The 15,089-nt window shown below is 41.4% G+C and overlaps 1 protein-coding gene and 1 long non-coding RNA gene across 2 annotated transcripts; one reads left to right on the top strand and one right to left on the bottom strand.

The window, feature by feature from the left end:
• Positions 1-4,037: 4,037 nt before the first annotated feature.
• Positions 4,038-5,668, bottom strand: LOC102299575. Its single transcript, XR_316033.3, has 6 exons — positions 5,598-5,668; positions 5,400-5,493; positions 5,153-5,253; positions 4,776-5,035; positions 4,500-4,686; positions 4,038-4,329 (listed from the first exon to the last, which is right to left on the bottom strand). It is a non-coding gene; the product is annotated as an uncharacterized LOC102299575 (long non-coding RNA).
• A 2,840-nt stretch (positions 5,669-8,508) lies between these two features.
• Positions 8,509-13,303, top strand: LOC102299781 (pyruvate dehydrogenase E1 component subunit alpha, mitochondrial). The gene is made up of 11 exons (XM_005926278.3): positions 8,509-8,614; positions 9,002-9,070; positions 9,144-9,317; positions 9,516-9,642; positions 10,028-10,119; positions 10,237-10,329; positions 10,507-10,662; positions 11,180-11,251; positions 11,327-11,394; positions 11,767-11,875; positions 12,137-13,303. The coding sequence occupies exons 1-11, from the start codon at positions 8,567-8,569 to the stop codon at positions 12,299-12,301; spliced, it is 1,173 nt and encodes a 390-aa protein (XP_005926340.1). The 5' UTR covers positions 8,509-8,566; the 3' UTR covers positions 12,302-13,303.
• Positions 13,304-15,089: the final 1,786 nt, after the last annotated feature.

Genomic DNA, 15,089 nt, shown 5'->3' with positions numbered 1-15,089 from the left:
ACGCATCGTCAGAAGAAAAGTTGATAAAATAAATAAAAAAATTTGTATTGTTCGATACCGATACGAGTATTGTTGCACCCCTACTAAACAGGGTAATTGTATCGGGCACCAGTACCTGGGGACTCCCAGCCTTGATTGCTCTACTCCCTGCTACCTGGCGAAGATTATGCGGATTCGAGTGTGTCCCAGCATTAGCCCAAGTAGTCCTACGTAAAGGGGCTACACCATTCTGGACGTCAGCAATACCTGGCAACAGATTTGTGCAAACCGACACCACAGTGGATCTTAAGGGTTCTAGCTAGCCTGATCTACGTGGGCGAGGAGTCTTCAGTCTTGGTTGGCAATTTCTTGGGGCCAGATTAGGTTCAAAAACCAATAAAAACCACTCACAATCTTGCATAGGTTCCTCTATAGAGGCAGTTTCTAGTAGTTGAACTGGAGCACTGAAGGGACAAAGGCTCTCAAATTCCACATTCTTCTTTAATTGTGAACAGTGAACATGTTTCACGTGACTCAGGTTATCTACCAGAGCAACAGTGTACATGGACCCATTTTGGTCAGGGGCCTCAAGCACTTTATACACCACTTAACTCCAAACACCCTGAATTTCATGACTCTAAGCCTCTAAGCCCAACTTCCTTCAGGTAAACCAACTGACCTTCTCGCAGGGGAGCATCCTTTACACACTGGTCGTGGCACGTCTTACGCCATTTAGCTGCAGGAATTTGCTTTGGTCGGGATGCCAGCAAATGACCCACATAAACATTAGGATGGGTTTGTGCATCTTTAGACGACTCCTGGCACCACTTTTGGATGTTTCCATACATCCCTAACCAGTATCACCATTGAGAAACCACATCTACTGTTCTCCGAACACCCTGATAACCGTACTACAAAACCTGACCCTGAAGGGATTTGGGCAACAATACCTGCGGCGCCTCTCCTCTCCTACGATGACGCCATCCCGCTCCACTGACCTACGCCACTGCCTGGCCAACCTGAGAGCCCGCCTTGAAGTGCGACCACGCTCTTTGGCATCAGGCCACCATCTCGGTTTCCAATCAAGGGGTCAGTCTCCTGTAAAACACGAAGGTCAGACAATGCATACCCAGGGAAGACAGAGGTAGTGGCTTGAAAAGCAGGGGTTAGTGGTTTCCTACCAATAACCTGGGGCAAAGGGTCAGGTACTACAGGCTGTGAGCCTAGGACGCCCCAACCGAACCTTGGCTCAATGGTTCACCGGGCGGAAGTTTCCCTGAATGGAAGAGCAAGCAACATTACTTGAACAGGCCTCCGCTGGATTGCGTAGGCATAACTGTGGGCTCGCCAGGGCACTCTCTGGCAAAATGCTCAACCTTCTGGCACCGTCTGCAAATTACGGCCTTATTACAGGATATGGCAGGATATGGTTAGGATAAGCACTATTCAAAGCAGCTCCTTGCGAGCTAATTCAACTGCTCTTGCTGACTTTTAAGAATCTCTTTTAACTCCTGTAATTCAGATTCATAGGCTGCAATACCTGCCGGACTACCTCTAAAAGGGACCTCCTGGACAGTGTGCTGAAATCCTAACACCAGGGGAACCGAGTAACTTCTATCCTTCTCGCCCCCTGGCATACCTTCACGCTCCCATAATATAGCCTCATATTTGATTTGTCTGTGCTCAAACCATCTTCCCCTAGATTTGAGAATCATAGACTCTAACTGCTGGGTTGAGATTAAATAAAGTTCAGTTTGTAAAGTTAATCTTTGTTTATACAGATCTGGAGAGGGGGTTGTAGAGTGTTGCTCATCCAATTGCGAAATAAGGTGTATCAATTCAGATAGATGTTTCTGTTTTCTAGTATATGAACAGTATGATATAATATTGCCCCGTAAGAATGCTTTTAAGTTTTCACAAACTGTACTGTAGGCCATGCCAGGCGTAATGTTTGTTCTTATAAAGATATCAATTTGTTTGGAATGATATTCCACAAACTCTGACAAATCTGACAAAAGAAGAGGATTGAGTCTCCAGGAGTACACAAAGGGATCGTCCGGGAAGCTGAGTTCCAAAACAAGTGGACTGTGATATTACTGTGCTATTGTATTTACAAGTCTTGATATTAGGAAGCAATTTTTTGTCGAAAAAAAGTAATCCATATGAATCTTTTCTCTGAGGAGCAATCTAGTGCTAGATCCGTAACAGTATTCATGGCTCTTCCAAGGACCAATTGGTGTGTATCAATCTGTGGAAGGGAATTAAAAAAGTAACTGAAAAATTTTGAGTCATTCCCATCCGGAGCACTCAAAAAAAGTGAAGTATTAAAAAGGAATCCTGTCACAACTACATACCGACCACCTGGGTCAGCTGTTGTGTGAGAGACTATAAATGGAATATTCTTATTGATCAAAATTGCTGCGCCTCTGGCTTTACCATTAAATTTGGAATGAAAAATGTGTCCAACCCAACTTCGTCTTAATCTGGCATGGTCATTATTCTTAAGGTGTGTTTGTTGAAGAAATGCTACATTTCAGTTGACTGCTCGCTGCAGTCTCTGAGCAGCTAGCCTTTTTTTTTTTTTAGCAGACTGCTTAGGAGGTATTTCACTTCAGGATAAGCCAAAAAGACGGAAAAAACAACTACTAAAACAATGCTGACTTTCTTAATAGAGCTTAAGGAATCTCTGAAATCGGGCCACAATAGGTGAACCATAAAGTAATTTAACAAATAACTGGGACCTCGTGGTTTGCGCGTCTACTCCATAACGTGCCCCTTTCTCCGGCTCCAACACATCAAATCTTGAAGCGTGGGATACTGTTTGTCTTTTTTATTTTTACTTGTGGTGTACGCTCTGTAAGGCTGCATTTTTAGCCTGAGTATGAATCTCAAAAAATCACTTTCTCCATTGAGGAGACAAAACTATTCACAGTAGATTGGCTTAATCCTGCTGCCTTGAGCTGTGCAACAGCAGAGGCACACATATCCAAAGTGCTCTTATTTGACCTTTTCAACTTTTCAGATGTTGTGGGTGTTTCTTCTACATTAGTTGACATCACCTCCCCTGTAACGCTAACTTCTTTAACTTCCACATCAGGCTGTAGATTAACATCAGTGTCAACCTGTTGGTCAAAATAGTTAACATGTTTGGTATTTAAATGTTTTCTAAAACCTGTGGTTTGGATGAATTTGTACATGTTGTGAAGCAGGGTGTTGTAAGATGTGCCAAACACAAAATGTGCTTTAAACAGTTCATCAAAAGCACCAAGTGAAGAGGTAGACTTGCATGGTATGGCATTGTTGTCAAGAATAATGAAGAACCGGTGGATGTCATTCTTTTTCACCCCAACAGCCAGGAGGTAGGGTTGAGTGCTAGTAGTGATGGCATCAAGGTGCTCTTGGATATTTGCTCCAGTATGAAAAGACAAATACAGACAAGCAATAAGAATCAAGTGTTTCTTAAATTGGTAATTCATAACACAAAAATAGAAAAGAAACACAAACCTTCTTGAAGACCACAAGATGCCGTTCTTGTCATGGTCCTGGGCCATGTTGGCCCAGTATTCTTAGTTTTATGTATCTTTGTATTTCAGTTCCCTGTTTAGGCTCTGTTTCCTGAGTTGCCCTGTTGTGGTGTTCCCTGAGTGCTTTCCCTTTGTGACTCTCACCCCCTGTGTGCCCCTCTGTGTATCTGTGAGCCTTCGTCTCTCCTTATGTTTTATTCCATGTTTCCCCTGCCCGTTATGTCTAAGTTCTCCCCGTGCTCTCTCTCCCCCCTGTGTGCCCTCTCTGTATTTATGAGCCCTCGTCTCCCTTTGTGGTTGTTCCATGTTTCCCCAGCCCGTTATGTCTGTGTTTTTCCCCGTGCTCTCTCTCCTCCTGTCTGAACCTCTGTACTTCCTGTTTGACTCTGCCCGTCTCCCGTCAGTGTCTCGTTATGGTTATCTGTGTCAGCTGTGTTCCCCGTGTGTTCCCACTTTCCTCGTTAACCCTCTGTGTATTTCCGTCTGCGTCTCCCTCTGTTCGGCGTCGCGTTCTCCCTCATGCCGTGTGTGGTTCTCCCCGTGTCTTCCAGTATATGTTACTTTAGCTTTTCCCAGTTTAGTGTGGTTTTGCATTGCTTTTGTATCATCGTTATTGTTTATCACCTGTCAGCAATAAAGCTGCATTTTGAGTTTATCCCCCGTGTCTGTGAGTTTGCAATTTGGGTCCTCATCCTGCCTGCCACACGGCCGAATCATGACAGTTCTGCTTAAGAAGCTGATACATTTCCTGGTCTCTTCTGACCCTGACCGGATGGTGGAATCAGATGTAATAGCAATAGAATTGCTGAGAGGTCACTGTCCCAGCCTGCAAAAAATATTTGTTTTTAATAAAGTTGAATCATCATCATCAACAACACATTTCAATGCATCTGCATTGATAAAATGTTTGAAGACCCAAATTACAAAAAGGATAGCTGTTCTGTGACAAACATTATATATGCTATAAATGTGCTAATCCAAGAAACAACAGCTCACCAATGTCAACATTAAATTCAGTGGCATCCTCAGGAGAGTCAACTGCCAGCAAGAGTTTTTTCAGGTCACTGGTTGAAGGAAGCTTTCTGCCTTGTTGGATAATCTTTCTTTTGAATGTTGTTGGCCACCTTTTCAGCAACCTGCCTGATACATCCTCACCAAACATCAATACAAAATCCTGTTCGATCTGTAACAGGGATAGAGAATAGAGAATTATATCTGCTATCTGCAAAAATAAAATGTGTTTACATTGTCAAAGTAATGACAAATATTCACCAAGCCTTTGATATCTTTGAAATGTGGAAAAACAGACAGTATGTTGCTTGACAGCAGGGGGTCAAGGACCATGTTGTGTCGATAAACAAATGCCAACTTCATCTTCTTCTTTACTGTGTCTTTATCAGCTGAATGTTTCATCAGAGAGATTGCTTCCTTGCACTCATCCTCACTCAGTAACTTCTCTGTAACAAACTGCAACTCTCGTCTGACAGTTGGTCCACCACACCGGACTTCACCCGATGATCCATCTCCTGGTGCTAGACAATACGAAATACAGCTTTATCAAAACTAATAACAACATTTGATAACCATTATTAATACTGTACCACAATTTGGAACTGTATACTGTATTTCCACTGAATTATAAGTGTTACCTCCAGATGATAATCGCCTCCCTTTAGCGGTCCATCTCTGTATGGTTTTTTATCCTCCAGGCCAAGTAAGCAGTGCCACTTTCGCAATCATAATAATGTTCCTTGGAGAGTGACATGTACAGACATTTTGTTTATTCATTTATCAGTTATGTAACAATGAACAGTTGATAAGGACGTACATTTTGGCAGGATTTAAAATGATTAAATGCGATTTTAGTTGTATCACTTATTACTGTGAGCTACTTACATAGCCATTTTTGGAGTACGGGTCACTGAGGTAAGGGAAAAAGGTTACAATTCCTCTGGCATACATTTCTTTTACCTGTCGTGGTGGTGATGTACTGCAAGATCAAAAGGAAAAGGACTAGTCAGCTTCCCTGGAATTAATAGAGATTTAAAATCATTTGCAAACGATAGTAAAATCAAAGGGCCAGAAATAAATGACCCATTTTTTTCTGTCAAGTCAGCTACCAGTATGTTGACCATTTTTCTTCTGGTTTCATCCACCAGGGACTTTATATTTGATTGTATTCATTTATTATACGTTCTCCACCAGGTTTGCTGGTGAGAATCGATTCCAACAATTGGAAAACACAATAAAAAACATTCTACATGTTGATATAACCACAGTTCAGAGCACTTAAGCTACAAACAAAAATGATACTGTTAGAAGAATGGGGAACTCTGCTAACTCTTATTTGCTTAGCTTCTGCATCCAGCTTCTGACGTTTCCTAAAAGGGCTGTCTGAAAGGATGACCGTATCCTGTGAATCTGATGAATGTGGCGATAATAACTGGGACTGCTCAGGAGACAATTCTGCAGAAGCTGTTTCCAGTCAAAGCTACATGGGAAGGACCCAGAGAGAGTTTTCCTCATGCTTTCATCCAGAAAGTGCTGCTAGATTTGTACTTGCATATTTAAAGTTTGCAGTGATATTTTGTTTGGATTCTCCTACCTTCTATATTCTATCCAAACTGCCACTGGCAGCTTCTGCATGTTGAGGCAGCAGGCTGGCACTCCATGGAGCCCATATGTTATGGTTTAATTTGCAGTTAAATCCCCAGGTGATAGCTTTACGTATAGGTTAAGCCTGTTATGAACTCTGATGGTTTTTGTAGGACACATCATGTTTTGAAAATCTTGGCTGAAGAACCTCTCTCCGCCTCGTTGTCACATGAGGTGGGAAGTAACAAAGTACAAATATTTTGTTGGTGTACTAAATTACAATTTCCAGGTACTGTACTTTCCGTGAGTAGTTTTTACTTTTTATTTTTACTCCATGCATTTTTAAATAAATATATGTACTTTCTATTCCTTTTCAAAACAGTCTTGTTACTTTTGCTTTAACAAATTTGGGGGTGATTATTTTATCATCACGTCAAACCTATTTGAGCCTTAAGAAACCAACAAACATTAGCAAACTGCACACAAATTGTTTGTGTGCAGTTTGTCACAGTGTGTTGCTAGCTAAAGGTCCAGCTGCTATATTTCACAGGAAGAGAAAAAAAAGAGAGCTAACTTCACTCAGAGATGGAGAAAGATAAGAAAGCGCACAAGAGAGGAAGAAGAGAGGTTAGATTCAAAGATAAGGACGGCTTATTTACAGCTTACGTGTAAGTCTTCATGTTTTTAAATCAGATGTGACATTATGTTTTTTTATATTGTGAAACATGCTGCAAAACAAGGCACACTAACAGCTATTTAACCCTTTCATTATGACAACCTCAATCTGGATTATTCATGTTATGCATGGAAAGATTGTAGACTGTACCTAATCAGTTTCAATATTTTATTAGTGTATCAGTACTTGTAGCTGAGAGTCTATGATGGATTTGATACAGGGCAGGAAATCAAAACCAAATAAAAATAAATGAGTGACATAGATGTAACCATTTTACTGTGCAGATGAATGCTTATAGCCTGTGCAAAGTGCATATGCTGTATAGTAGAGAGAACTTATTAAACTCTACAAAGACATTTTTTAAAAAAATTAAATGAATGTGGACAATGTGGACAGTGGTGGTTGGCACTGTTGTCTCACAGCAGGAAGTGCATTCAGTGATCGTGTGTGTAAGTTTCAAGCTATAAACCGATCGCCTGCTCAGTAGATTCCCGGGTCATACACTTGGCTTGGTATTGCACCCTGGGGAGCCTCTGTCAGTGCGCCCCAGGGTGGCTGTGGCTACAATGTAACTTGCCATCACCAGTGTGTGAATGGGTGGATGACAGGTTGTGTAAAGCGCTTTGGGGTCCTTAGGAACTAGAAAAGCGCTATACAAATACAGGCCATTTACCATTTGCCATCTCCATCACAATTTAATGGCTGAAGATCACATTTAATAAAAACTGATGCTGTTGTATTGTTTTGCTTCCCAGAGCTCTGCTCTAATTTAACCTGTTTTTCTTCCTTTCATCAACTTTAATTCATTTCATGAAAGTGTGCAGTGATGTTTTTTCTCCTAATTTTTTTTTACAGGATCAGGATCTCTGCAGTCTGATCTCACTCACCAGATTTCAAAAACCTCAGGCATCTACCTGGAAGACCAAGGACACACCGAGGTGAAGTTATAGCCATCATCAAAGTTTAATAGCTGAAACAGCTTAAAGAAGCATTAAAGAATTGCACTGTTATGCTATATAGGTGAAAGGTTTTATTGCAGATATGAAACTAATGGTTGTGATTGATTCTGTAACACAAATTTATACAAATGCCTTTACAAAGTGGATGAACATACTGCAGAAACGTATAGGTCATACCTAAAAGGGCATTTAAACTACCATTATGACTGGCAGGGACCACATCCTCAGCTGGACTGAGAATATTTCTTCAAAGACATGTAGGATGTAACAGAAACAGATCAAGGCCTGAGACTGTGGTTACGTCAGTATGACAGCAGCTCCCAAGTTAGACAGATCCTTTATTATGTTTTATTTTATTTTAAAAATTGATTTCAAGGATCCTAACAAGCTCATGCAGCAATTTTCCTTGTTTAAAAAGTATACAACACAGTATGAAATGTGGCAACCACAGTGGGCCAAACACGGCTATGGCCAAGTTTTATCACACCAATTTTACACCTTCTACACAATAATTTAACACCCTTTACTCAATAAAACACACCCCATTTATCACGGCACACAGATCACCTGAGAGTATCAGGCTCTTTATGATCATCAATAGTATGCCTACATTTTCTTTTAAAATCAACAGCATCCAATCCTTTAATCAGTAAACTGTTAACGAACTCCACTCCTTCCTGCAGGTGCAGTCACTTTACCCTGATTACCTCCGGTGCTTTCACTTCACTCTGTGCTATGCACATCAGAGGGATCGCCGTCAGCTGCCGATATTTAAGACAGGGAAGAGGCCCTAAGCCGGAAGGACAGTTGTGTCTTGGGTTAGTGTAGGCAAAATGTTGGCCAGTATCACAAGTGTGTTTCGAGTGACTGCCCGGAAGAATGCAAGTACTCAGTTTTTATTTTATTGTGACCTGAGTTAAAAGCTTTGTTTGGTTTTTGTTCTTGTTTTTATTTAAACATTAAAGCTTTAGTGCTAAAATATTATTTACACTGGATAAGAACTTTTAATTTGTTTCAGATGATGGCTTGAGACTACTGGAAACTGACAGTCTGCTTAAAGACTATTCAGTGCATGGCTTAACTACAAACCTGGTTCTACAAAGGAGAAATTCTTTTGGCTTGTTGGGGAAAGAACCACTAGTGTTTTAGTTTGAGTGATTAATGGGAGCAGCGCTTGAGAAAAAATGTCTTGAAGCATCATCTCTGTGGCTGTCTCCATATGACATGCATTGCTTTTAAAGACTAAGTGCTTAAATTTGTTTCAACAGGGTGCTGCACTGATTATGTCAGCACGCACATTCACTGATTTCACAACTCGGGCTACCTTTGAAATAAAGGTAAGATTGACAGTGAGGTCTTGAACACAGACTGGCACTTGGCACTTTGACTCATGGGTATTTGCTTCTCCAGAAATGTGACCTCTTCCTGCTGGATGAGGGCCCTGCCACTCAGGTGGTTTTGACTCGTGATGAGGGTCTGCAGTACTACCGCACAATGCAGGTCATGAGACGTATGGAGCTGAAGGCAGATCAGCTGTACAAGCAGAAGATGATTAGAGGATTCTGTCACTTGTATGATGGCCAGGTTGGGTTTTTTTCTTCATCTACAATGAAACTCATGGCTGGTATACATTGAATACCTGCTAAAGATCTGAAACTGGCTTTGAACTGCAATCTGATTGCAGATTGCAGTAACACAGTACTATTACTGTAAAATACTCTTTGGCTACTCTTCAGAATCTCCCTTTAGGTCCAGACACGTGAAGTTGTTTTCTCATAATAGGAAGCCTGTGCTGTTGGTCTTGAAGCCTCAATTAACTTGTCAGACCACCTGATCACAGCATATCGTGTCCATGGCTACACTTACACCCGGGGAGGGACTGTCAAGGAGATCATGGCTGAGCTCACTGGTGAGTTGTTGAAGACTAAAGATCAGTAAACATGGGACTCATTTTGGCAACTCCACTGTGAACGTGGCAGTTGTAAGTGTTCAGTTCTTGCCAGAGTAACTTGACAGGTTTTTAATATTTCCCAAAAGTCAAGCTATTGAGGTTCAGAAACTTAAAGATTATCCTAAAGAGCCCAGTACATGGAGTACTACAGTTACAAGATGACAATAGAAATGTCTCCCTAATTGGATGAAGGTGGCACAATTGTGGCTTGCCCTTGGTGGTTTACTCCCTGAGATTAAGGCTCTAAGAAGTTTTTGGCATCACTGAATCAAGGAACAAATGGCAATAAGTACTCTGAGATGGAAATACTTTCGTTATGTCAACTAATGTTTTCCATGCACAGGCAGAAGAGGTGGAATTGCAAAGGGCAAGGGCGGCTCTATGCACATGTACTGCAAAACCTTCTATGGTGGAAATGGAATTATTGGTGCTCAGGTAAATGTCATCTACGTGTCTTTTTGCCTTCTATGGTTTAAACATGTCATTGGTTTGGAACTGACACTTGTTCTTAGACTTTAACACTAATGTCCACACAATGTGGGATTTCTCTAGGTTCCTTTGGGTGCTGGTGTTGCACTTGCTTGCAATTACCTGGGCAACAATGAGCTGTGTGTCTGTCTCTATGGTGATGGTGCTGCCAACCAGGTATGTAGTTTTTATTTTGTATGTAAATGGGTTGAAGAGCAACGCTTGGCTCTGCACGGCCAGTATCTGTCAAATATGTGCTAAATGCACAACATGACTAAACTCTAGGAAGTCTTGAAGCTGTAACTTCACAACTTTGCAGGATAACCTTTAAAAAGCCTTGTGTATATTCAACAGGGCCAGATCTTTGAAACGTACAACATGGCTGCTCTCTGGAAGCTGCCTGTTATCTTTGTCTGTGAGAACAACCGCTATGCCATGGGCACCTCAGTGGAGCGAGCTGCAGCCAGCACAGATTACTACAAGAGAGGAGAGTTCATTCCTGGTCTGAGGGTAGGGGGTCTGGCATGCTTCGGCACATCTCTCATTACTTGTAAAATAGTGCAGCTCAAAATGACAATTGCTCTCATTTTGCAAAGTCTTGCACTCTTTAATCAAAATGCCAATTATTCAATCTGGGTTTGTTTAGTTACAAATGCATGTCTGAAGTCTTTGTTTCAAACACAATGCAAACTAGCTGGAAGTGAGAAATGGCAGCCTCAAATGGTCAGGTAAATGGCCTGTATTTGTCTAGTGCTATACTAGTCCCTAAGGACCCCAAAGCACTTAACACATTCAGTCATCCACCCATTCTCACACACTAGTCTAATGTTGAATTCTGAAGTTCACTATCAGACTGCAATACAGAAAAGTATACAAAGTCTGACTCCTTGTAGGTTTGACTAATTTAAAATTTGTCTGGTGCAACCATGGACTTGCATATGGACCCTGTCAGTGTTTTTTTTTTCTTGTTTTTTTTTCTTTCTTTTTTTTTGGTAAGATGAGATTAAAACTCAGTAACTGTGCACAGGTGGATGGAATGGATGTTCTCTGTGTCCGGGAAGCAACCAGATTTGCTGCTGATCACTGTCGCTCTGGGAAGGTATGTTTAAAATGCTTAATTGTCATGTGCAGGATATGAAACTTGTCTCGCTGAAATTCTTTGTCCTTTGCTCAGGGTCCTATTCTCATGGAACTCCAGACATACCGCTATCATGGACACAGCATGAGCGATCCTGGACTTAGGTAAACGTCTACTTGAGCCAGCTTAAGTTGCTGCAACTTAAGCTGGCTCAAGTTCTTTAATCTTACAAATGTCCTTTGCCGTTCCTGTGGCTCTGATCTCTGCTTCTTGGTCTCATGTATGCCCTCTGTAGTGGCTAGTTCTGCCTACAGAATTTCAGTATCTTCTGCTAGATTTCTCCATTTGACAGACTTGATGCTTCAAAATAACTTTGTTAAGTCTATCAGTTTCTAATCTGCATAGCAATGGCTTATTGAAAATTTCAAGGCACTAATTTTTCACTTTGAGCATCTAAATCACTTTTAAATGCTCAAAGAACATTTTTTGGCAACCCTTGTGTATCCCTACAACTGCTGCACCATCTCCCCCTCTAGCTACCGCACACGTGAGGAGATCCGGGAAGTGCGCAGTAAGAGTGACCCCATCGCCATGCTAAAGGACCACATGCTCAGCCACAACATGGCTAGTGTGGAGGAACTCAAGGTAGGAGATGCAGAAATCAAACTTATGAGCAACACTTCTGACAGTTTAGACCTTTTCTTTGCAGCGAGTAATGGAAGTCTGACTAGCTAAGCATACTAACATTTGATCTCACTTGAACTAGTATTAATGGCATGCTTTACATGTGAGGATAATGAAAGGGCTGCAACTCAATTTAAAATGAGATCCTCCAGGTTTCATCACATGTCTTGCAGAATTGCCTCCTATACTGGGAGATGCCTTGTTTAACTGTCATTTCTGTAGGGAATTGATGTGGAAGTGAGGAAGGAGATTGAGGATGCAGCTCAATTTGCCACCACAGACCCAGAGCCCCCACTGGAAGAACTGTGCAACCACATCTTCTACAATGAGCCACCTTTTGAAGTGCGCGGAACAAACCCGTGGACCAAGCTGAAGTCTCTTAGCTAAAGCTTTTGACAACCGCCTGTCATTAATGCACACAATGTACGTTAAACTTGAGCCTCACACCAGAGGACAAGATCAGGTTCACTTTACTACCTCAAGTCTTGAAATTGCTACAGTGAAGTGTTAATGTTAGTGTAAGACTTATACCTACATTTATGCTCTTCACCATATTTACATTGGCCAGAAATGTTTAGTGATTGGATTCTGGTAGATTTCATCTTTTTACTTGAGCCACATTCCTTAAATCTCTGACTAGATTATTTGCTGTGTAATCTAGTAATTTTTGAGGTGCTGTAAATGTTTAGTGTCAAAGGATGTACGACCTTAACATGGCTTTGTGCTCCATATGCTTAAAGAAGTCAAATTGAGAAAGTGCTTGTCTTCACATGGTAACTTTTCTTGACACAACTGTCTAAGGTTTAATCTGACTCAAGTTGAGCGGATGTGTTTGCATAGTACTCAAATCCTGAGGCCCTTTAAGAGTGGATTCATTTCAGGCTTGACTTGAACTAGAAATGTGAACCCTAACATTGGGTGACAAGTTTGTGCATCTGAAGACTTAACATGCTTCTGTCACTGCTGGATTTAGACTTCAGGCCAACTTTAACAAACTCTAGGCTTCAATGTTTTAAGATTATGGTTTCAGCTCTGACAAAGAACAATGGTCTATGAATGTCTAGTCTCAATACCTACAAAACTAAGAGGAAAATGGCTTTAAACTAGTGCATGATCAAATTTTATCAGAATGGTCTATGTAGCCTTCTCTAAGGGACACTCAAGAAATACCCTACTTGATCCCTTTCCAAAGAAGTCACTAATTTTTGTAGCATTAGCACACCAGTACTTCAGGTTTAGTCCCACTCATCTAAACTAATGTGGTGTATGGTGAAAACCCTCCAGGTTGCAGCTATCCTTGCAGCCACTTCATGTTTTCTTTTTCGCTGTGGGACTTCCAGGTGCTTGCAGCTATTCTCAATGTCTACAGTGTCACCTTCTGGTAGTGGAGTCTCCTCAGGCCTGATTACCTTTCATTATGATTGAGCCTCTATTTCTCAGTTGCCTGCAGTGAAGTTGGACCCCTTCCAAACATTACACAAGTCCCATTAGAGATGGGGCAGAACAGGTAGCTTGGAAGCCAAACAATGAAATGTAACATGGAATGGTGGGGGCTGGTAGAGGATAAGTATGTGAATGGGAAAACTAATTTCTCAGCACAACAATAACATGCACTCACACCTCAACACCATAAACTCACGTGACAAGCAACATTGGTGGGTATGTGGTGAAAGTTCCTACATCCAGATGAACAGAATCAACTTTCGGGGAAACTGCATTTTTCACAGTTGGTCTAATGTCCGTCACTGGTCACCTGGTCTATCAATTTCTCGTTGAAGAGCTGTGAGCTTCTCCAAGATCTTATCCATATTGCGTTCAATGAGCACAGTCTGAGTACTCATGGCCCTTCCCATCGCTTCGATCAACGCGGCCAGCCTCGTGGGGTTTTGAACAGCTGTAACGGCTTTCTTCAATAAGCCAGAGCCCAGCCAGTTCCAATCAGCAGGAACCCTGTTATCATGGCTCTTAATAGGTATAAATCTCAATCGACAGTCCTCCCAGGCACACAACGCACCAATTCCTTCACCCGTCCATTGTGTATCCGACAGGAAACGTCCCTGTAGGACGGTTGGGCTCTTCCGAACCCAGGCTGCTTGCCGAAGAGAGTGTGTCAATTGCATTAAGAGACCAGTCAAAATCTTGTTGGCTGAATTTTGGGGGGGGGGGTTCATCCAAAGGACAGTGAGAGTGTAAAGAAGTATCCAATTGGCAGTTTGCTTCAATGCTTACAGTTATGCAGAAATAGGAATGCTCTTTGTGACAGGTGGGTACTGACATGCATGGCTGCAGCTGCCAGCTGTCTTCTAGGCTTCACCTCTGCTAATCCTGCATCTCTGAACTGGACCTCGTCAGTATTTGGGGTCTCATAAGCTCTCCTGTGATATTTAGTTTGCATACTTGGATTATTCAAATAAACTTTTAATATATTATGCTAAATCTATACAGATTTTTCTACATCAGATATGATAGTACGAATTAGTCAACCTGTATTAAAGTCTCCCTCTACAGCCTGTTGTTTCATAGTTTCAGCAATGAAATTAGATTTAAAAATAAACATAGATGACATTCTGTCCCCTAGGCATCCACCAAGATCCCGCTGTCTACAGTCATTCAGTAACACTCAGAACAATATGATGATCACTGGATAATGTTAATAAATATCTTTTCCAAAATATGAAAGTTTTCTACATGTCCTAGTTCAGTGGTCCCCAACCTTTTTTGCGCCACGGACCAGTTTGTGCCCGACAATATTTTCATGGACCGGCCTTTAAGGTGTCGCGGATAAATACAACAAAATAAAACTAGTACCGGTACCGAAAAAAAGATTTATTCATAACACAACCAGAAAAACAGAGTTAATGGAAAAAAACGATAACAAAATAACGCTAAAAACCAATAAAAACCATGAAAACCATAAGTTTCACACCCGAGTCTCAACTCTCACGGACCAGTACCGGTCCATGGCCCGGGGGTTGGGGACCGCTGTCCTAGTTTACATTATGAAAGAATTTATTATGAGTGAGAATCTCTTGATAGTCTAATACTTTCCCGCTAAACAGTCATCTTCTACTTCGGTTAGGTTTATTTTAACATCCGTTCATTAAAACGTATGTTTTGCTTTTGTTTTATTTTTTACTGCAATTCTGTTAGAGTAGCTTTTACTGTTTAGTGCTTT

The sequence above is a fragment of the Haplochromis burtoni genome, unplaced genomic scaffold (assembly GCF_018398535.1).
Source record: "Haplochromis burtoni strain Fernald_Lab_line unplaced genomic scaffold, NCSU_Asbu1 Contig_83, whole genome shotgun sequence".
Lineage (NCBI taxonomy): Eukaryota > Metazoa > Chordata > Actinopteri > Cichliformes > Cichlidae > Haplochromis > Haplochromis burtoni.
This window is presented reverse-complemented; position numbering and strand designations above follow the sequence as displayed.

What these genes read in the sequence shown, in the direction of transcription:
- LOC102299781 (XM_005926278.3), top strand. Translation starts at nt 8,567, where the DNA reads ATGTTGGCCAGTATCACAAGTGTGTTTCGAGTGACTGCCCGGAAGAAT. An exon ending in GATCATGGCTGAGCTCACTG is followed by an intron (nt 9,643 to 10,027) that starts GTGAGTTGTTGA and finishes TTCCATGCACAG; the next exon opens with GCAGAAGAGGTGGAATTGCA. An exon ending in ATGGAATTATTGGTGCTCAG is followed by an intron (nt 10,120 to 10,236) that starts GTAAATGTCATC and finishes GGATTTCTCTAG; the next exon opens with GTTCCTTTGGGTGCTGGTGT.